Raw genomic sequence first — 21,779 nt, 5'->3', positions numbered from 1 at the left:
GGTGGCGGAGGGGGCGTGCGGATGTTACTACGTGTGTACACGTGTGTAGCACAAGTGTGGCAGTGTGTGGGAGAGCATGAGTGTGTGCAGGGACCGCTGGCCACTGTCCCTGCCAGCCAGATTGACCCCGCAGGGCTTGCAAGCATTTTTCTGATTTGTAAAGTTCTCTGAAATCTCTGAAAGGGAGAAAATTGATCATGTGTCCTGAATATAATAAAATGACAGGAAGCCGGGATTGTCCCCAAATCAGAGACACAGGGATCCTTCCCCAATGCTGCTCCGTGACAGCTGGGCCCCTCCGTGGGGGTGCAGGGCTCAAGGCAAACACACAGTGGGGGGCAGGCCGTCGCGCTCCCCATCCTGGCTGAGCACCGGGCCTGGTCCCCTGTTGGGCCGAAGATGAACAACACGGTGACCCTACAGCAGCCCTGGAGAGGCAGCAGGAGGGGTGGGTGTGCAGGGCGGCCCCCGCGGGGCCCCCTGTTCCCTGGCCGTGCCCCCACCTGGGCAGCAGGCCTGGACAGCTCCCGATGGGACAATCCAAGGCCACCTCCTGAGGAGCTGGGCATCTGGAGGGATGCAGGAGGCCCCCGGGAAGAAGGCGTGCAGGGTGCTCAGGTGAAGGGGCCCCCGCGGCTCTGTCTCCTGCCCTCCACTCAGACTGGGACTCAGACCCCCAGGGCTCCCAGGTCCCGGTCCCCAGGCTGCAGACAGCAGGGCCAGGGGCTGGTCAGCCTCCGTGAGGTGATGCTCCAGCTGTCTCCTGACCCATCCCCATGCCCGTCCCTCTGGTCACTCCCCTGGGCTGCCCCGAAGACCCCTCCCACCGGGCTGTGGAAGGGGCGCCCCATCCCCCCGCACCCTGAGGGGTGTCCCCGGGGAGGCCTCCTTCCGGGCAGTGGCGTGGGCCACAAGTGCCCCGGGAGCCACCTGCACGCCCACCTGGCAGCTGTCCCCGCCGCAGGCCCAGCCCCCGGCAGCCCTGCAGAAGGGAACGTGTTGTCCCCGGGCCCACAGGGCCACGCTCCGGTACCCTGGAATGTCAGCCTCCAGTCTGGGCTTGGGATCCTGGCCGCGGACAGGGTCCAGGGAGCGGGCGGAGGAGCCGAGTGTCCACATGGGCGTGCTCACCGCCTTGGGAGGGAGCAGAGGGAGGGTGCGGAGGTGCGGGACCCTGGAGGGAGGGTGCTGCAGAGCTGGGCCTCTGGAGCCCTCGCCTCTGGGAGGCGGTGCCAGCCTCTGGGAGGCTCGGGCGCCCCTGTCACAGGGTTTACGAGCTCCGAGTCCACCCCTTATCGCATCTCCGAGCGTGAGCGGGGGCCTGTGCCCTGCATCTGGAGGAGCAGCCCTTGGCCCTTGTCTCCTTTTACTGCCGTGACCTCGGGAGCCGTCGTGGGCGTGGTTGTGCTTTTATTGGGTGCGGGGCGGTTCCGGGCTTCTGCGTGCACCTGTGACGTCTGTACTGCCCAAGATAAGCTCTTAAGTGCTTAGTCGTTTACTGAGGTACTGGCCAGAGGTGTTTTCCTTTGCTGTTTGGTGGCATCATTCACGCCTAGGGAATGTGGCCCAACCAAACCCCCTGAATTAATGTCATTACACAAGGGCGCTGTAGGGCAGGGGTACCGTGGTGGTGACACAACTCAAAAGATGGCATTGGCCTCCAGGAAGAGAATCAGGAGACAAGCCATGAGAAAAATATGTGGAAGAAAGAGGTAAAGGATTTATATTCTCAGTATATAAAGAGCAATCAGAATAAATAAGAAAAGCATTTACCCTGCTAGGGGACATCTTGCGCTTCCCCACCCACCCACCCACCCACCCCCAAGGCGACATCTTGCGCTTTCCCACCCACCCACCCACCCACCCACCCCCAAGGCGACATCTTGTGCTTCCCACCCACCACCCACCCCCAAGGCGACATCTTGCGCTTTCCCCTCCCACCCACCCACCCACCCCCAAGGCGACATCTTGCGCTTTCCCCTCCCACCCACCCACCCCCAAGGCGTCTGAGGCTCCTTCCTGCCCTGACAGGGCCTCAGGAGCCACCTCACTGTCACCTCCAGCCCGATGGGGAGGGGTGGAGCGAGCCGAGTTGGCCTGAATGACCCTGCTTGGCCATGCATGCTTCAAACTTCGGGCCCTGGGGCATCTGGACACCTCCCTCTGGAGGCGCAGGCTCTTGATTGATGGGGGGAAGGTGTCCTGAGAGCCGCTGAACCCCATCCTGCAGCCCGTAGGAATCCTGCAAAGAAGACTCCTGCCCCTAGGACCCGAACGTCTCCGTCCTCCTCCTTTCTTCCCCTTCCCTCGTCTGGTTTTGGGGGCAGAGGGTGAGAGAGCATCTGACCTGAGGACCCACAGTGGCTGGGCCTGGGGGAGCTGTGGAGTATCCCCAGGGACCCCTCGGGGAGGACGCCAGCTCAGGCCTGGAAGGAGCAGGGTTGCAGCACCGAGCCTGGGGCCCAGGAGCCTGGGGGGAGCACCCAGGAGGGGTGGAGGGACCCGGAAGGGAGAGGGGAGGTGTGGCGGGCCCTGTCTGGGTGCCTTCCCTGAGGGGCCCGGCTTTAGGTGGGGGACCCAGAGGGAGGCATTCCCTGAGCGGACAGATGGGGGGAAGCATGGTCAGGGGAAGTCAGTTCGGGGGCCAGAGGCCAAGGCGACATAAGGCACCTCCTTTCATGCTCCTGTGTAGGGTCCACTGCCCGCATGCCCCACCCCTGCTGCCTGCCAGCCCAGGAGGCTGCCCTGCTCAGCTGAGCCCCCCCAGCTGCAGGCTGGGCATCTCCGTGACCCCGCGGCCCCACAGACCACATGTCCCTGCGGCCAACTTCTCGGGAATACCCCGCTCCTGAACTTGCCCTATTATTCTAAAGTTGCCCCTCGTGGGCCTTCCCTGCCCTGGGCAGGGGGGCGGGGGGGGGGTCTCGAAAGCCTCTGCTGCACTCGTCCCGCCGACTTGAGGGCCGTGGGAGCCGAGGCCAGGGACGGGGCCGTCGGAGCTGGGCTGTGACGGCCTGCGGTGGACACCCGGATGCCTCCCACGCTCGGCTGCCGCCACTCTCAGTAGCTTGGGGCTGAGCTGTCTTGTTTTCTCCCCCACCCCAATTTGTGTCCCTTCTGGCTTCGCAGGGACCACGGTGGAGACGCGAGCACAGGCGGGGCTTTGTCCTTTGCCAGCACCACTGCGCTTTGTCCCACCCTGTTCACCGCCGCCCACGCTGTACCTGGGAGCTGTCGCGGTCGGGGCGCCAGCTTACGGTCATTTTTCCTACTTGATGCCCGTGACGTCCTTCCCTCCCCGCGACGCAAGCCTCCGTGTTTTCTGTCTAAACGAACAACACAACGACCATCCTGCAAACCACGGAAACCAGGCACCTCGGCAGGCCCTGCGCGTGCAAGAGGCCCGTGCGGAGCCCAGAGCTGCGCGTCCTCCTGGGCAGTCGGAGGCCTCTGCGTCGCCTTGGTAACCGGGCGATGAGGTGTGCTCGGCTCCCCAAGGCCCCCAAGCCTGCGCCTGCGGTTCCCGGGTCTGCAGGCCGCGTGGTCCCCGCCGCCGCTGGTGACCCGTCGTGACCCTGGCCGCCTCTCCACAGCCAGGGGAGCCGCAGCCTCTCCCAGCCGGCCTCCTCCCGGGGGACGTCAAAGGAGAGCCTGGGCGGAGGGACGGAGGGGAGGACAGCAGGGGGGTAAATCGGGGATGACACAGGCAGCCACTAAAACCCGATTCGGTGCCGGTGCCCTGAATGCGGCACTTCCCTACGCGGCAGCTGCAAAAGGCCGGCGGAAAGGGTGTCCACGCTGTTTTAATGAAAAGATGGGGCTGGGGCTGGGGGACAACTGTCTCACTGCGATAGCATCACTAGCGGTTTCTGTTTTCCTCTTTAGGTACTTCTGCATTTTCTAAATGTCCTACCTTACATTTTCTATTGATTTTGTGCCCACCTGGCATTGCCAGAAGTGTCTGGATCCATCCTGTGGCTGCAGAGGGACCCCGTGCCCCGCCTCCTTGTCACTGCCTGTCCTCCCATGGCTCCCCCAGGAAGCTGCCCCTGGGCTTGGACGGGGGAGTCCTCCATCTGCTGCAGGGCCTAGACTGGGCAAACCACTTCACCTCCCCCCGCCGCCCCGTGGACCTCCTCCCCCTCCCCGTCACCCCTTCACGCCCCCGTGCTCACACCCTCCTTCCCTGTGGGGAAGCCACGCTCAGGACCTGGCCACTGCCAGGGGGACATCCCAAACTCTTTTCTCCCCATCCTGGCCTCTTTCCCTGCCACCACCCTTGCTTGGCAATGCCTCACCCCTGCTGGAGCCCAGATCCCCACTTAGTACACAGCGGTCCCCATCCAAGCACCTCCAGAGAAGCCACATGGCACATTGGCACGTCCAATGATGTCAGCGATTCCACCCCCTGTGCCTCTCCAGCCCGGGAGCTGGCTCGGATCCCCCCTTGCCTGCTTCCCCCCCTCAGCTGCCTCCCCCTGTGGCCTGTGTCCACACCCTCTGCCTTCTCTTGGGGGACCTGGAGAGAGCCCCCTGTGCCAAGCCCCGTCCCCAGCCCAGCCCCTCTGCTCTGTCGCCTGGAAACACTTTCTTCCCCTCGGGCTCAGCTTCTGAAAGCATATCCCCCGTCATCTCATGTCCTGTTGTCTGTCTCCTTAACTAGACGCCTGCCCTGGAGAGGAGCCACCTTGTCTGTTCCCTTCCTGCTGTGCTCTCGCTCCCAAATCATGCGCGGCACCTGGCAGATGCTCGGGAGCCCGATGGGTGACTCGGGGCACCGCGTGCCCGGACCTCCCCTCCTCTGCAGACCCGCCCCTCCCTGCCCACTCCGTCCCTGCCGGCGCGCCGGTCACTGCCCACGCCAGAGTCTGGGCGCACGCCTGTTCACAGTTCTGACAAACAGTAGGAACTCACATGGTCTCTAAATGACTGAATAGTCATAAAAAGGAGTATTCCAGGCTTGACGCTGGTGGATACGTCAGAGACCATTGCTACTCCCAGAAGGAATCGGGGTGCTCTGTGCATCGCCTGCACGAAGCCCGGAATAAGGGACGTGACTACACAGGGGCTCCTGGGCCTGGGTCTTGGTCTGCACGAGGCCGGAGCACCCCAGAGGCTTCCGCTCTACAACGTGGAGGACTCGGGACTTTTCTCCCCAGTTGCTTGGGATCGCCAGTACCAGGGCGGGAACTGGGGCATTTACAGGCGCGGGTTCCTTCCACCCACTGATGTCACCTGGTTTACTCTGGGGGTGCAACCAGGCCCTGAGACCACCCCCACCAGGCTTCTGGGTGTTACTTTTCTTAAATTATAAGTCCTGATGCCTGTGTTTCAGGCCCCTGGTGCTCCCTTGCCCTGTCTGGGTATCCTCCCACGGCCAGCTTCCTGGAGACCGCTGTCTGCAGAGCATCCATTAGGGAGACAGGTATCCGAAGGTCTGTTGGGTCCCTAGGTGTGGCATCAACCCCAGCCTTGCTTTAATATCGGGCCACCCCATTAGCCACCTGATTCCTCAGACACAGAAATGGGAAGCGGAGCCCTAGATCTCTGGACTCGAGAGCCAGCTGGTCGGAGAGGAGGAGGCTTTTGCTGGTGTGTGTGTGTGTGTGTGTGTGTGTGCGTGTGTGTGCGTGTGTGCCTCGGATGTTGGGATTCCACCCTGCCTGTCCGGGGGCTGCCTCTCCAGGCCTCCCCAGGGCCCATACCCCGGTCCCAGTGTCCCTAAGACCAGGATGCCTCCCCTCCCAGGGTGCAGAGGGCCTGGACCGAGAGCACGGCTGTCACCAAGGTAGGCACAGACCAAGTGCATCGCCGAGGAGCGGGACGCAGGAGGCGATACCGTCAGAGCCGGGCTGGCCGCTGACTGTTAGGGCTTTCTCCCCACCTGCCGAACCCCAGGCCAGGGGCAGTGATTCCCTGAAGCAGCGTGCGTGTGTCAAGCTCCACAAATGTCACACGCAGCAGGAGCGGCTAGGGCCGGCCCCGAGGCCCGAGGATGCTGCTGGCAGCCCATCTTATTTCCTGATATCTGAAATCATCGGGCAGATGCCTTCGATAAACCACACAACACCAAACAGAACAGCCGTCAGGACACAGAGGGCCTTGGGCATCTAGGAGGAGAGTGTCCAGAAGGAGGAGCACCTCGTCTTCCTGCTGGTGACACAGGGAGAGCCATCTTGAAAGGGGCGCTGTCGTCCGCCCCCCACCTTTAATCCAGAGGGAGCAGGTTTAGCACACCCCCCGGGGACAGGCTGGGTGCACTCCTTCGTGCGTATAAACGCTGTCTTCAAACCCCACTCTGCACTTATTATTTCGAGAACTTTGTGACTTGCTCTTGCTCAGCACTCCGGGTGCCCGGCCAGAAATGTGTGAATATTAAAGACACCCACTTCCTGTTGACGAGGTCTCCCCGTCTCAAGACTTAAAAACAATAAGATGAATTCCAGAAATATTGCAATTCTAAGTCAGGCTTAAGAAACTCTGAATGGAAAAGAGATCTGAGTTACTGTTTCTCCTAAATCTGCAATGATATACAAAACACACACACACACACATGCCCGACAGTACATTCTTGCAGAGTTTGAGAGCATTTCTTCCCCTCTGTTAAGTGGAGACTTCGTCCCATCACTTGCTCACAGCCACTGAGCACACGCTATGGTTTTTTGTTTTTTTTTTTCTCCCTCATAGCATGTGCAAAGCACGCAAGACTAGCAATCTGAAAAGAAATCAAGGATTCTGGAAGGAATTTTGGCCTCCATGTGCCCAGGATGCAAACAATAATCAAAGACACTTGGGAGCGGAGGCCCATCAACACGGGGGTGCCAGGAGGAACCCCGCTGGAGACACGACAGCCATTCCGAGGTCAGACTCTTCCTCTGCTCCGCCTGCACTCTCCGCCCCAGGGCTGGGGTGGCCGCGGCCCACACAGGGCTGGTCAGACGGCTGGAAGCTCAGGACGGGCTGGGAGTAGAGGGGCCAGGGTGCCCAGCTCCAGGGACCTTCTCTGGGAAGGCAGCTTGGCTCTGTTGCCTGCAGTTTTTGTTCAGCGATGACAAAATGTTTCCAAACAGCCAGCCAGGTGTTTGCAAAACACCTGTGACCTTTCAGAAGACTTGGCTAAACCCGGGATAGGAAGGCGGTGGAGGAACCCGGTTTGCCGGAAGTCCCCTGGATGAGCCTGCGGAAAGTCCTGAGGTCACAGAATGAGGGGCAGCAGGTGAGTGCACCCAGGGCCCTGGTTTCCTCCCTCTGTGTCTCCCTCCCTGAGGAGCAGGTTAGGGGGACCCGCGGAAGGGAAGAAAAGCCGCTGTAAACGAATCAGAAAGTAAAAATACTCCAGATTCTTGGTGGATAAACCCAGGACAGATAATGAGCGCACCTTTGAAGGACAGGAAAACTCTGGGGTTCCTGGTGCCCTTGAGAGGCCTTTCAAGAAACAAACTGAGCCGCCAGCAACAGCCCAGGGAGGGGGCGATGGGGAACTCTGGTCTGGCTGACCACGACGGTGCATCAGGAGAAGCACGTCTGAGCCCTCCATGGTACCCTTGCCAGGCCGGCCACGTCTCCAGGCGACCACCCACACATGGAAGCCTCCGGAAGACCGCTTGTAGGTTCTGCATCCATCTCAACTCTTGCTCCCCAGCCCCTCCTGTGAAGTAGTATTTCCTTTAACACGAGGCAAAATTCTTCCAGGCGAGATGCAGAATTTAAATCCCACACCGCTGCCCTCCTAACGCCTGACGTTCAAAAGGTACCATTCACCCGTAGCCTCTGTCTTCCCTTAGAGAACGTTTTGTTTTGTGCAGAGGCGTAAAGGGGGGGAGAAGTGAGCAGCAGTACCATGGAGGTGGTCACCCAGGGCCGCTGTCGGCCTGTCCAGCCTCCCCTTTACTAGGGACAGGCTGCGGGCGGCGGTGGGGGGGTGCACCAGTGCAGACCCACACAGGACTGCTCCCCTGCAGCTCTGGGGAAGCAAGCGGCCCCCCTGGAGTCACCACCCACAGGGCCTGCAAAGTGTGCAGTGCTGGCAAAGAGGAAGTCCTCCTGTGGCCTCTGGGGGGGCACCCCCCAAGCCCCAGGAGCAGAGTCCTTCCCTGTCTGCATACACAGCACTGGGCCACCTGCCAGATGACCGCCTCACTTGATGGGGTTGCTAACTGGCTTCCCCACGGCGGGTCCCAAGAACCTGAACGCCCCACTCCCACCTGCAGCACAGGAGGCGGCCTCCCCCCCATCCTGCTGTTCATCAAAGCAGAGCCCGAGGATTCCCTGACAACGTCCCCCCGCATCTCATCCCGAGGTCCTGACCTGCAGAGGTGACCCAGAAAGGGCAGGGCGAGCCGGACCACGCCCCGGCGCGCCGCGGGAGGGGCCGGGCCCAGATCCCATCCCCCTCACCGCTCCCCCCTCCCAGCCCCCGGCCCCCCGCGGGGTGTGGGGTCGGTCGGCAGGTGGCAGGTGGCAGGTGGGCCGGGGATGCTGAGCGTTCCCTGCTGAACAATAGAGACTCGTGCAGAAGAAAAGGAATGGGGGGAGGGTAGGGGGGCGGCCCGCAGGTCCTGCAGGCCCGCAGCTGCCCAGCGCCCCGGGGTCGCGGGCGGGCGGTCCCCGGGCACCCCGTGTGGCCCCCTCCGGAGTCTGCGAGCTTCCCCGGGCGCCACCTGCTCCTTCCCCCAACAGACGCGCCCAGGGCCGAGCACCTCCGATGGAAACCGGGTCCCCCGATCGCGGGGACCCCGGACGAGGGCTCCGAAGGGGACGCAGCCGCCGCCCTGCTGCGCTCGCTGGGGCTCGGGGCCGCCCCGGGAGCCGGCCCTGCGGGAGAGCGCGAGCGGGGGCGCGGCGCCAGGGCCGAGGAGCGCGCTGCAGGTGGAAGGTGAGCGCGAGGCCCCGCGCCCGCAGCGCCCGCAGCGCCCGCAGCGCCGCAGCGCCCGCAGCGCCCGGTAGGGGGCGCCCGCCGGCGGGACCGCGGCGCGGGCGGGAGGGCAGGCCTCGGCGGGCCTCGGGCGGCCGGCGCCCCTGACGTCACCGCCCCGCGGTCGCCAGGGCGACGGCCCCATCGGCGCGCGCGTCAGAGCCGCCGGTCTCTTGGCAACGGCCCGATCTCCCGCTCTCCCTGCGCCTGGCCCGCGGCCGCGCGTCGCGCTGGCGTCAAAGCGACGTCAATGGGGCTGTAGCGCTCCGGCGGCGGCGGGGGGGCGGGGCCTGGGCGGCGGGGGCGGGGCCTGGGCGGCGGGGGCGGGGCCGGGGCGGGGCGGGGCGGGGCGGGCGGCGGGCGGCGCGTGCGGCCCGAGCGCGCGGCGCGGCCCCAGAGCTGACATGCGGCGCGGCCCGGGCGGCGGCGGCGGCGGCGGTGGCGGCGGCCCGAGCAGCAGGCGCCCGAGCAGCAGGCGCCCGAGCAGCGCGAGCGGCCGAGCGGGCGGCGGGGGCCGCGGGGACAGCGGCGGCGCGGCCTCGGCGCTCGGGGGGCGGCGGAGGTGAGGCTGCGGCGCAGGCGGAGCGGCCGAGTGCGCGCTCGGGGCGGCGGGGCCGGGGCTCCGGGGCTCTGGTTCCTGCCGCCGCGCCGGGCTCCGGGGCCCGTAGGGGCGGCGCGGGGCTCGCGGACCCGGACGCCTCCCGCCCCGCCGCCGCTGGGCTCCCCTTTGTTGGCGGCGGCCGGGGGTCGCGGGAGCGGGTCAGCGGCCCCGGGGGCTCGCGGGCGGGGGGTCGGGATGGAGCGGACCGCGGGCGGCGGGCGGGGGTGGGTCCGGGCGCCCCGCGGGGCCGGGGGCTCGGGAGTCGAGATGTAGCCGACCGCGGGCGGCGGGCGGGGGGTCCGGGTCCCCCAAGAGGTTAGGGGCTCGGGGCTCGGGATGGAGCCGACCGCGGGCGGCGGGCGGGGGTGGGTCCGGGCGCCCCGCGGGGCTGGGGGAATCGGGCTCGGGATGGAGCCGACCGCGGGCGGCGGGCGGGGGGTCCGGGTCCCCCAAGAGGTTAGGGGCTCGGGCTCGGGATGGAGCCGACCGCGGGCGGCGGGCGGGGGTCCGGGTCCCCAAGAGGTTAGGGGCTCGGGGCTCGGGATGGAGCCGACCGCGGGCGGCGGGCGGGGGTCCGGGTCCACCAAGAGGTTAGGGGATCGGGGGTCGGGATGGAACCGACCGCGGGCGGCGGGCGGGGGTGGGTCCGGGCGCCCCGCGGGGCCGGGGGCTCGGGAGTCGGGATGGAGCCGACCTCGGGCGGTGGGCGGGGGGGAGGGGGTTCGGGCGCCCCGCGGGGCTGGGGGAATCGGGATCGGGATGGAGCGGACCGCGGGCGGCGGGCGGGGGGGGGACGGTCCGGGTCCACCAAGAGGTTAGGGGATCGGGGGTCGGGATGGAGCGGACCGCGGGCGGCGGGCGGGGGTGGGTCCGGGTCACCAAGAGGTTAGGGGATCGGGGGTCGGGATGGAGCCGACCGCGGGCGGCGGGCGGGGGGGGGGGCGGTCCGGGTCCACCAAGAGGTTAGGGGATCGGGGGTCGGGATGGAGCCGACCGCGGGCGGCGGGCGGCGGGGGGGGGCGGTCCGGGTCCACCAAGAGGTTAGGGGATCGGGGGTCGGGATGGAGCCGACTGCGGGCGGCGGGCGGGGGTGGGTCCGGGTCCACCAAGAGGTTAGGGGATCGGGGGTCGGGATGGAGCCGACCGCGGGCGGCGGGCGGGGGTGGGTCCGGGGGTCTTGGGTCCGGAGTGGAGCGGCCCGGGCGTCGGGGCGGGGGTAGGTGCGGAGTCGGGGTGTAGCGGAGGGCCGGGCGGGGGGCAGGGCTGGGTCGGGTCGCGCTGAGCGCCGGTGGCCCGCAGGTGCAGCGCTGAGCCATGGTGATCATGTCCGAGTTGAGCGCGGCCCCCGCGGGCTCCGGCCAGGGCCAGCAGAAGCCCCTGCGCGTGGGCTTCTACGACGTGGAGCGGACCCTGGGCAAGGGCAATTTCGCGGTGGTGAAGCTGGCCCGCCATCGAGTCACCAAAACCCAGGTGCGTGCGTGTGTGTGTGTGTGTGGGGGGGGAGCATCCTGGGGGCCGCTGGGCAGAGGCCCTGTCCTTGGGGTTCATGTGGGGTGTCTCAGCGCTGACAGTTCCACAAAGAGAAGATGCTTTATATTATGATTCTGAGTGATTTGTATAGATATTAGGGGACAGCAGACAGTAATGACCAGATAACCCAGGGTTGCCCTGCTTGTTCAAGCACTATTAGGGTTACTTTGGTTATCTCCCCCCGCCCCCAACTTTTGGTGACCCTTTGGGGACATAAAGTGTTTTTGAGATCAAGCTACAAAATACATAACATATAAATGGAAGGTTCTTTTTTTTAAAAAAAATATCCTTTCTTTTAAATTGTAGGTCGCAATAAAAATTATTGATAAAACCCGATTAGATTCAAGCAATTTGGAGAAAATATATCGTGAGGTTCAGATCATGAAGCTTCTGAATCATCCTCATATCATAAAGCTTTATCAGGTAAGGACTCCAGTTTGCCTTTTGCTGCTATGTCCAGCAAGTGCATTAGTTTCAAGAATAAGTCTGCAGTTTCTCAATCTTGCTCCTCTTTGGCTATATGTGGCAGTCTGGGAGTTGGTTGTGTAGGGTAAATAGATCGATTTTTGTGAGCTCTTCAGATGTATTTCCAATTATTTTCTTGCTTTTGGGTCGTAACTGAGATTTGCCTCATTAGAATTTTATTTAGTCTTGTCATTCATTCCGGTTTTAGATGCGTAGAGGTTGGTTGTTTACATTTAGTTTACTATGAAAACAACCAACCAGATCAATGTATTGCCACAAGTCAAGCATTTAGCGGAGAAGGACAGATTTTAGTGCAACAAGACACTTCCGCCTTTGGAGATAATTATTAAACTTTAAAACTGGCTGCTCTTACCGGCTTCTGTAAACTTGCAACGGCAGCATTGAGCGCTCATCTTCCCATTTAAACTCTCCCATCAGAGACTGGAGAGATGAAAATACCTTCGCCGTGGTGAAAGTGGGGGACTTGACATTTAATCCACATTAAGAACATGCCTCACCCTGTCCCGCCTGTTGGCTTGTTCTGTGACTTTATTTTTGTTATCGTGTTGAAACTAATACATTATAGCTTTGGAGTATGGGCGTTGATTGAGTTAGGACAGCAAAGCCAAGCGGTCTCGTTGGCAGCCGCCTGCTGGTGCAGGTGAGGGGGGCCTGCTCGCAGAGGAGGAGTTCCTTGCACGTCCTCAGTGGTGTCCCATCCAGTTGTGTTGGCTGTTAAGTCCCTTTCGGTGGTGGTCATGGAGGCCTGTGAATCTGGGATGAATATGGCCCCGTGTGTGTGTGTGTGTGTGTGTGTGTGTGTGTGTGCGTGCGCGCGCACTCACGTGTCCAGTTGGCAAGCCTGGATGTCCAGTGTGATAGGAGAGAAATCAGAATAGAAACCATGCCACGGAAGCAGCGTCACCCGGGCTTGTGTCCCCCTGAATGACAGTTTACTCAGAGTCATTAAGTGCGGCGCTCCCGTCACCATCCACCCAGCTTGTGTTTTGTTTCTGTGTCATTTTTCAGTTGTGCTGCTTTGATAAGAGGTTTCCTCATGGTCACTGATGTCAGCGTCTGAGAAATGTGCCTGGCCTGTTTCCGCAGGAGTGGGCTGAACCCTGTTTTTTACTTTGCTGGAGGGATGAGCCAGCGTGCACCTTCCTGGTCTTCCTGTCCCTCCGCTGACCCATTGTGTGGAGCAGCCCAGTTAGACGGCGCGCTGCCCGCGTCATCAGAGTTAGAGGTCCTTTCGGGGCGAGGCTGCTCGCTGCTCCCCGGGGGGTCGGGCTGGGAGGGGATAGGCTTCCGTGGGACAGCCACGCATGTCCGTCCCCGGGTTCTGACACGGTGTGTACTTCTCATCCAGCTGGCCCAGGCCCCACAGCCTCGGGGGAGTCACTTCCCTCTTGCCTTGAGGATTTCTGAAACTCAAAACCCGTTTGCTCTCCTCCGTCCCTCTCTTTAGCTGAGGACAGGGACAAACCGTGGTCTCACCCGCGACTCTGCCGCACGCACTGAGCGCCAGGGTGGTTAAAACTCTTGCCCTGGATTCACGTTCTTGTTAGACTTATGGCTGCATGCAGTTGTCTTTAAAGAGTCTTTTTTGAGGAACAACTGCATTTCGAACCTGAAAGCAGTCTGTTCCTGTAAGAATGTATTGTCCCTGCGTCTCCCTCCAAGAGATTTTATTTTATTGTTTAAGATTTTTTTATTTATTCATGAGAGACAAAGAGAGAGAGAGGCAGAGACCCAGGCAGAGGGAGAAGCAGGCTCCATGCAGGGAGCGGGACAGGGGACTTGACCCCAGGTCCCCAAGATCAGGCCCTGGGCCGAAGGCAGGCACCAAACCGCTGAGCCCCCCACCCCCACCCCGGGCGCCCCGCTCTGAGAGATTTTAAAATACAGGGATGCGACTTGGTTTTACAGATTAATTCTACCTTGTTTCCTAATTAGTTAGATGTGAAGCTCTTTTAAAAATTGTTTTCAAAGCGAGATAAAATTCTCGTAAGTGAGCCCAGTCGGTGTATGTGACCTTGGCTGTTGCTATTGACACACGCCGCCCGGTGCGCGGCTCGCTTACCTGGCCGGGCGGCTGCCCAGCCCCTAAGGGATCGCGTCGCCAGCGCAGGTGGGAAGGGGGTGTCTGCTATCTATTATTCAGCTGGTACTGGCCCCCGGCCTGACGCACTGCTGCTCGCAGCATTGCTGCTCGGCGGCGTCCGCGCGTCTGAGGCCTCAGGGCAGGCGGGGCAGGTGCGTTGGGCTTCCAGTGCGTCAGGCCGGGCAGGCTGATGGAGAATTCCCCTCCGACGTTTTCTATTCTTTTCCTGAATAGGAACCCCCATCTTTGTTCCTCTAAGGCAGAAGTGTTTATTTTCTTTCCTTTTTCAAGATAATGGATGCACTCATGCTGGGGAAGTTAAAAATTTACTGGGGTTCAAGTGGATTATTTATACCACTGGTATGTTCCCTTTCCGTGTGGTTCAGCGTTCGGTCTTTTGTGCTTTTAGGTTATGGAAACAAAGGATATGCTTTACATTGTCACCGAGTTCGCCAAAAATGGAGAAATGTTTGGTAAGCCACACCTATTTCAGTATCTGCTGACGACAGACGTGTAACTTGTCAGGAGTCGCTCTGCGGGCCCTTGGGTCCTCCCATCTTACGAGTCCATAGCGCTCTTCAGTTGTGCCCCACAGGGTGGCCAGGCCCTTGGATTTTAGGGCTATAGCTTTGTCTGGTTGCTCCACAGATTATTTGACTTCCAACGGGCACCTCAGCGAGAATGAGGCACGCAAGAAGTTCTGGCAGATTCTCTCGGCCGTCGAGTACTGCCACAGCCACCACATTGTTCACCGGGACCTCAAGACCGAGAACCTGCTGCTGGATGGCAGCATGGACATCAAGCTGGCAGGCAAGGCATCCGCAGCCCGGGCAGTGCCGACCTGCAGGGGCGAGGGGTGGCGGGCGCAGGCCTCCGAGGGCCCTCCTTGCTCACCGTGCATTGGGCTTTGTAGCCTGGGCCCTGCCCTTCGCCCTGTGACCTCACTGTTTTCTCATCCCGCAGATTTTGGATTTGGGAACTTCTACAAGTCAGGAGAGCCGCTGTCCACGTGGTGTGGGAGCCCCCCGTATGCCGCTCCGGAGGTCTTTGAGGGCAAGGAGTATGAAGGCCCCCAGCTCGACATCTGGGTAGGAGCCCGTGTGCACGGCGCGTGTCAGACGCCCGGACCCTAGTTAACGGCTAAGTGTTCTGGGGCGCGGGCCTGACTCGTGACGTTTTGCCCTTTGCAGAGCCTTGGCGTCGTGCTGTACGTCCTGGTCTGCGGATCGCTCCCCTTCGATGGGCCCAACTTGCCGGCTCTGCGGCAGCGGGTGCTGGAGGGCCGCTTCCGCATCCCCTTCTTCATGTCTCAGGGTAGGCACCGCCAGCCGTCTCCCCTGCCAGCTGCTGGGACTGTTGGGTAACCGGGATGCGAGTTTGGGAGAGGAGGGAGGAATTTATTTCCTGAAATGCCTGCCTGACTGTGTCTGAGCGTGCCGTCAAGTCTGTGAATCAGCCCCGTGTTCCCGTGGGGTGTTTACAAGCTGCCCACAACTGAAACCCAACCCACTGGGTGTTTCCTCAGTGCCCTACTTACGGGGCAAGCGGTGCCTGGGCTCTGCTGCCCCCCGAGAGGGCCTAGTCCTGGATCTCCGCCGGCCCCGGCTCTGGGGACGCTGGCCTGCTCACTGGGGATCTGAGTGGTCCCCTGTCTGGCAGGCTAGCAGGACCGCGTGCCCCCAGGGGCCCGGCCCCTCCACCCCTGGCTCTCCTCGGCCGCAGGTTGAGCTGACCGCCCAGGCCGCTGCTCCTGGTCCCGGTGTTCTCTAGGAGAGCCACTCGTCTGTCCGCCCTCAGGAAGGGAGTCTCGTCCCCAGCAGGCTGCTATGGGGCCAGGTGGGGGTGGGGGCGTGCGCCCAGGTGCCACGCCGGGCTCAGCGGGCCTCGCTCGTCCCCCAGACTGCGAGACGCTGATCCGCCGCATGCTGGTGGTGGACCCCACCAAGCGCATCACCATCGCCCAGATTCGGCAGCACAGGTGGATGCAGGCTGACCCCTCCGTGCCACGGCAGGCCTGCCCGGCCCTCTCCGCGCTCAGCTACAACTCCAACCTGGGCCACTATGACGAGCAGGTGTTGGGCATCATGCACACCCTGGGCATCGACCGGCAGAGGACGGTGGAGGTGAGGGCCCGCCGCGCCCCCGCCCCGCGCACTTTGACGGGAGAGGCGCTCGTTGCGAGGAGAAGCAGGCACTAGCCCGAGGAGTTAAAACGGGAACAGGGGTAATTTAAGGGCCAGCTGTCCACTCCTCTGAGGGATATTCTCGGCCACCCCAGAATAACCCTGGGAACAGGCTCGTCGGGAGCCTCAGCCACTCGGTGAGCGCAGGGAGGCACCACCCCCGTGCCAGCGGCCTGCGCCCCGCTCCCGCTGGCCTCGCTCTGACCCCACCTCTCCGCCTCCCCCAGTCCCTGCAGAACAGCAGCTACAACCACTTTGCCGCCATCTATTACCTCCTCCTCGAGCGGCTGAAGGAGTATCGGCACACGCAGCCATCGGCCCGGCCCGGCCCCGCCCGGCAGCAGAGGCCCAGGAGCTCAGATCTCAGCGGCTTCGAGGTGGGGGAGCAGTGTCCTTCCGAGCTCTGCCTTGGACTGCGCCCCCCCCCCCCCCGCCCCTGCCCCAGCTACAGATCCCTCGCTCCGAGGGCCTGGGAGGAGGCTGAACGGCTGCCCCCAGGTCACGGCCCCTGCCCCGTTAGGCGTGGGGAGGGGGGGTCCTGTGTGAGCCGCGGACCAGAGGCGGGCCTGGCGGCTCTGCTGAGCTCGGGCACCACCCTGTGGCCACCTGTCCCTTAACTGTCTTCTCCGCTCTGGCTTCTTGACCCCGTCCCCTGGCACCCTGGGCAGTGTGGCCTCAGGGAAGCCCAGTCGGCCAGCACCTGGTGTCTGCAACCCCCAGCAAAGCCGGTGGGGCCTCATGGCGCCGCAGAGCCTCCTCCCTGTCCCTGACGGCGTCTGTCCTCTGCTCGCCTGCAGGTGCCTCAGGAAGCCTTCTCCGGTGACCCTTTCCGATCCTCCCTGCTGTGTCCTCAGCCCCAGGCCTTGGGGCCGTCTGTCCTGCAGGCCGACACGGACTGTGACCCCCTGAGCTCGCTCCAGGTGTGTGGCTTACCCTGGGCTGCCGTTGGGGGGGGGGGGGCCTTCTCCCAGCCGTAGTGCCGATGGCACCCGGGTCCCACGAGCCCCAGAAGTCACTGGATTGTGTCTGTCCCTTCCCAGCCCTTGCTTTTCCCCCTGGATGCCAACTGCAACGGGGTGTTCCGGCACCGACCCATCTCCCCCAACGGCCTGCTGGACGCGCCCATCAGTGAGGAGGTCGGGCAGGCCCCAGGCCTAGAGGAGGAGCGGGAGGCGCAGAAGCCCCCGTCTGGCAGCACCGCCCGGAGGCACACGCTGGCCGAGGTCTCCACCTGCTTCTCCCCGTGCGCCCCTCCGTGTAAGTGTCCCCGTGGGCCAGGGACGTGGGCCTGGAGCTCAGCCCGGGGTCGAGTTTATGGTTGAGGTTCCCGCCGACTCATGTGAAGTGTGCCCTTCTTGCAGGGCAGCTTCTGCTTACACTGGTCCAGATTTGTCATTTGCTTAACCCCCGAGGCCACGTATGACCCTCCAGGGGCAGAAGGGTGTGGGGCTTAGCTGCCCCCCGGGTGTCTGGAGGGCAGGTCCTCCGTCCAGGCCCTGCATGACCTGCATGAGCCCCCACTCAGCCATGGGGGAAGCTGCACCGTCACGGTGGTGGCTCAGACTCTGGTAGCCTCCAGCCATCACAGACCCCGCCCAGCATGGCTGTCCGGCCTGACGTCAGGCCCCATGGGCCACCCACGGGCCGGGGAGAGGCCGCACCAGGCATGGAGGAGGTGTCCATGCCCATTCCTCTCTCAGCCGTGGCCACAGCAGATTGCCAGTGAGAACTATGGGGTGCTGAGGGCCACTTCTGACCTTGGGGAGCGTCCGGGGGCCCCCCCAAGAGCACGTGCTTCTCCCACAGGTATAGTCATTTCCTCGTCCACCGCGAGCCCTTCGGAGGGCACCAGCTCCGACAGCTGTCTGACCTTCTCGGCAGGCGACGGCCCGGGGGCGCTCAGCGGACGCCTGGCTGCTCAGGGGCTGGTGGGCACCTGCTCCCCTCTCAGACTGGCCTCACCGCTCCTGGGGGCCCAGTCAGCCACCCCAGTGCTGCAGGCTCAGGGGGCCCCAGGAGGGGTCACTCTGCTCCCCATCAGCTTCCAGGAAGGCCGGAGGGCGTCAGACACCTCGCTCACTCAAGGTGGGTTCCCCTTTCACGCACACTCCTGCCTTTCCCGGAAGATGCTCTGTGGCCCTGGGGGGCATCACAGTCCTGGCGCAGCCCAGCTGGGTGAGCAGCAGTCTCCTGGGGTGAACTCAGTCTCCCGGGGGCTGGTCCTAAAAGCCCAGGGGACGCCAGGATGCCCAACAGTTCCTAACCTGCAGGAGGCAGCTCCCCTTGCCCGCCCAGGCTCGCTCCCTGTTCCAAGGCGCCACACGTGCCCTCCTTCCACAAGGGATCCCCTGTCTGCCCAGACTCCTAGCTGCACCCCTGGGTTGGGGCTACTGCCCCAAATCAAGCAAAGATGACTTAGCCTCGAGGGGGCTGTAGTAAGAAGTGACCGGGTGACCAGAGAGGAGCCGTGAGCCCCACAGGAAAGCGTGCCATCGACCTACCCCATCGTGTTTGCACAGGATCCCTCCTTAGGGCTCCCCCAGGTCTGCAAACCCTCACATGCCCTGGGACGGAGATCCACTGACCAGCCTGGTTTTGCTCCCCGCAGGGCTGAAAGCCTTCCGGCAGCAGCTGAGGAAGAACGCGAGGACCAAAGGGCTCCTGGGTCTCAACAAGATCAAGGGGCTGGCTCGCCAGGTGTGCCAGCCCTCCTCCTCCAGCCGGGCCACCAGGGGCGGCCTGAGCGCCTTCCAGCTGCCCACACAGAGCCCGGGCCTGCACGGCAGTGGGCCCAGCAGCCGGGAGGGCCGGAGCCCCCTGGAAGAGGTGCTGCACCAGCAGAGGTACGCCCGCTTGGCACCCGCCACCCTCGCTGCAGTAGGCCTTGCGCACCGCTGGGTTTCTTGAGCCACCTTTGCTCCTGAGCCCTTCCCCTGTGCGTGGAATCAGATGCGCGGCGTGGGGAGGACTGCGGGGGGCTGGGGGCCTGCTTCCCTGTGGGTGGTGACGGAGGTGGGAGCCGCCAGGTGTCCTCACTTTGAAGCCTGTCTGTTGGGGGGGGACGAAGGGGGCAGGGAGTGAGTGTGTCACGTCTGGTGGGCATCTCTGAGCCGCTGCAAAAGCGAGCTGCGGAAATGTCAGGACTGCTCGGGGGATCGTCACACACAGCATCTTGCGTAATGAGCAGCGACGGGGCGGCCCTTTGGGCCAGTGGCGGCACTTGCGGGGGGCGCAGTGGGCAGAGCAGCAGTGACCTGTTCTCCCTCCCGCCCCCTCGTGTCCCGCAGGTTGCTCCAGTTGCAGCACCACCCGGCAGGCCCCCCCGGCTGCCAGCAGGCCGCCCCGCTGGTCCTCGCCCCGTGTGACGGCGCCCTCCTTGTGTCGGGACTCCAGAAGGAGCTGGGGCTGGGGCCCGGCCCGCTGCTGCCCCCCCACCTCCTGCACGCCAGCGGCTCCCCGGTGGCATCGGCGGCCCGGCTGCTGGACACCCACCTGCACATCAGCCACACCGTGGCCCCCCATCCCGCCGCCACGCTGCCCCCCGGCTTTGTGGCCACGGGGCTCCCGCAGGGGGACTGTGAGATGGAGGACCTGACCGCGGGCCAGCTGGGCACGTTCGTGCTGGTGCAGTGAGCGCCCCGCCCCTGCCTCCGCCTCCGCTCGGGCCGCCGGCCCTTCGAAGCAATAATTTCAGAGGATGTGAAGATGTTTCCGGACTCGAAGCCAATACGTTTCTAGAAGCGAAACAAGCAATACGTTTGGTGTTTTGGCTTTTTAGTTTATTTTTTGTTTGATTTTTGGTTTGTTTTTTTTTTTTTTCCTTGCACTGAGCAGATGTAACTCTGAGTAGGGCCTGGAAACTTTCTGAAGAAAAATAATAATCGAGGGGCGTGTCGGGGTGGGTGGACGGGAAGGGGAAGGAGGGCGGCGGGGCGCAGGCGGCCGGGCTCGGCTGGGCTGGCCAGCGCCACCACGGTCGGTCGGGGGCGGCGGGAGGGGACCTCGGGGGCCACGGAGGGCTTGCCTCGGAAGAAACCGCGCGTGAGCCGCGTGTCCATCATGTGTGTGCCTGTGTGTGTTTAGCATCCTCTTTTATTTTTAGTTAACAATTCTCCACTTCCCGAAACATTTACGCTTCAGAGTGAGAACTGTGAACTTTCTGCTTTACGCATCCGTTTTTGTTTTGTTTTGTTTTTGTTTTTTTTAAAAAAAAAAGCTCTGTTGGCCAGCCCAGGAGAAAATAATCTACAAACTCCTGGAATTCTCCACCCTGAAATCAGAACCCCCAAGGACGTTTTTGTTTTTGTTTTTTTCCCTTATTTTAGATGAGAACTTGTATCCACTGCTCGAGAGTCAGGTTTCCGGGATTCTTCAGAAGAGCCACGGGAAGAAACTGGCAGGGGTGGGTGACTGTGAGGCTGGGACTCCGGCCCCGGGGCGCAGGGCCCAGATCCCCCGCGTGCCTTGGAGGGCCCTAGACGTTTCTTCCCGCTGCCCATCTTATTTCCGCTGCTAATTAAGTTTTTACGCATTTCATTATCAGGGTCCAAAAAGAACAACCGACTGGGGTGGGGGACGTGCAATACGGCAGGGGCGGTCGCCGGGTGGGGGTCGGGGGTCGGGGGCCCGGCTGGCCACCCCCACCTGCCCGCGGCCGGCTCGTGGTTCCAGGGGTAGCCCTGCCTTCTCCAGGCCTCACGCGTGTCAGGCTTTCTTTCGTTCAAGAGAATGAAACGAGAGGCCGGATCAGTGTTGTTCAAGCTCTGTTCCTTTTTTAAAGCAAACGTTGTACATGTATATAAATAGGAGACAAATATACACTACTTATTTTTTATATTTTTTACTACACTCTTTTGTGTTCCTGGTTTCGATTTTCCTCTCTGGTTAACGTGACAAAGCGCCAGCACCGGGTCGGCGTGGAGGAGGGCGACGAGGTGCGTCCTTCCCCTGGCAGGTGATCTCAGGTGGCGGCTGGGTCAGTCGCGCGCCACCCGAGTGGAGCGACGCGAGCGGCTGCTGCACCCCCTCCGCGCCCGGCGGTCCCCAAGCCCTTACCGACGACCCAGGTGCCTTCAGCTCACTCTGGCTCTTACGCCCTACAGTATTAACAGGGGAAAGGTGGGCATTTGTAGAAGCCAAAGACTGCCCGGGGCTCCTCGCGGGCAGGGAGGCCGTGGGGGGCGCGCCCGGGTCTGCGCGCCTGCCCAGCTTGCTGCTACCGGCCCTCCGGCCGCCGCTACTGCCCTGTGGCTGTCGCAAGAGTCGGGGAGGGGACTGTCCTCGTGCCTGGCCGCAGAGAAATCACCAAAGCCTCCCGCTGGCTCGGAGAGAGGGTCGGGGCGCCCGGGCCTGCGGGGCCGCCGAGGCCGCACGGCTGACTCCCCACCAAGCCGCCCCCCTGTTCTACTCCTCGCTGTTCTAACGCCGCAGATCAAAGGCCTCAGAACCATGACAAGCACTTTACTTTCACGGAGGTTTTCTTTCTTGCTGTGAGCCGTGTGTCTCTGCGTCTCGTGTGTAGGCGTGTGCGACGTGTGTTTTGTAGTTTCCCCCCACGGCGCCGTGGGGCAGGCTGGGCGCCTGTTTATAGGCACTACGTGATCTGAGATGTATATAGTCTGTTTTTTTTTTTACCATAACTGATTTAATTATTTTATTTCTTATGTTCACATGAGAAATGTATGCCAAAATGATTAGTGGGTGTATGTTTTTTAATTTAATATTTAAATAAAATATTTGGGGGAATAAACCCTCGACCTTTCCCCGTGGCTCGTGTCTGTGGGAGTGCCTTCCTTCCGAGCCGCATCCTCCAGCCTCCACTCAGGTTTCACATCTTAAAGGAGGGGGACACGGCGCTGGCTCCCGCATGGGCCTGGCCTCGAGGAGCCGGTGGCCCCCCGGCAGCAGGCACAGCCTCCTCCCCTGCCCTGAGGTGAGAACCCACCTGCTGCTGAGCGGGGCAGGTCAGGGCCTGGGGCTCAG

General features: G+C 62.7%; 1 protein-coding gene across 1 annotated transcript; it reads left to right on the top strand.

Annotated features, from left to right (window-relative positions):
- Positions 1-9,332: 9,332 nt before the first annotated feature.
- Positions 9,333-21,565, top strand: SIK1 (salt inducible kinase 1). The gene is made up of 14 exons (XM_055313595.1): positions 9,333-9,476; positions 10,815-10,985; positions 11,352-11,468; positions 14,024-14,087; positions 14,263-14,424; positions 14,578-14,702; positions 14,805-14,928; positions 15,514-15,737; positions 16,025-16,174; positions 16,595-16,717; positions 16,838-17,054; positions 17,604-17,882; positions 18,406-18,640; positions 19,085-21,565. Exons 2-14 carry the CDS (start codon positions 10,830-10,832, stop codon positions 19,428-19,430), a joined length of 2,322 nt encoding a protein of 773 aa, XP_055169570.1. The 5' UTR covers positions 9,333-9,476; positions 10,815-10,829; the 3' UTR covers positions 19,431-21,565.
- Positions 21,566-21,779: the final 214 nt, after the last annotated feature.

This window comes from Nyctereutes procyonoides, unplaced genomic scaffold (assembly GCF_905146905.1).
Source record: "Nyctereutes procyonoides isolate TBG_1078 unplaced genomic scaffold, NYPRO_anot_genome, whole genome shotgun sequence".
NCBI lineage: Eukaryota > Metazoa > Chordata > Mammalia > Carnivora > Canidae > Nyctereutes > Nyctereutes procyonoides.
Note: the sequence above shows the minus strand (reverse complement) of the source record. Positions and strands in the feature narration are given on the sequence as shown.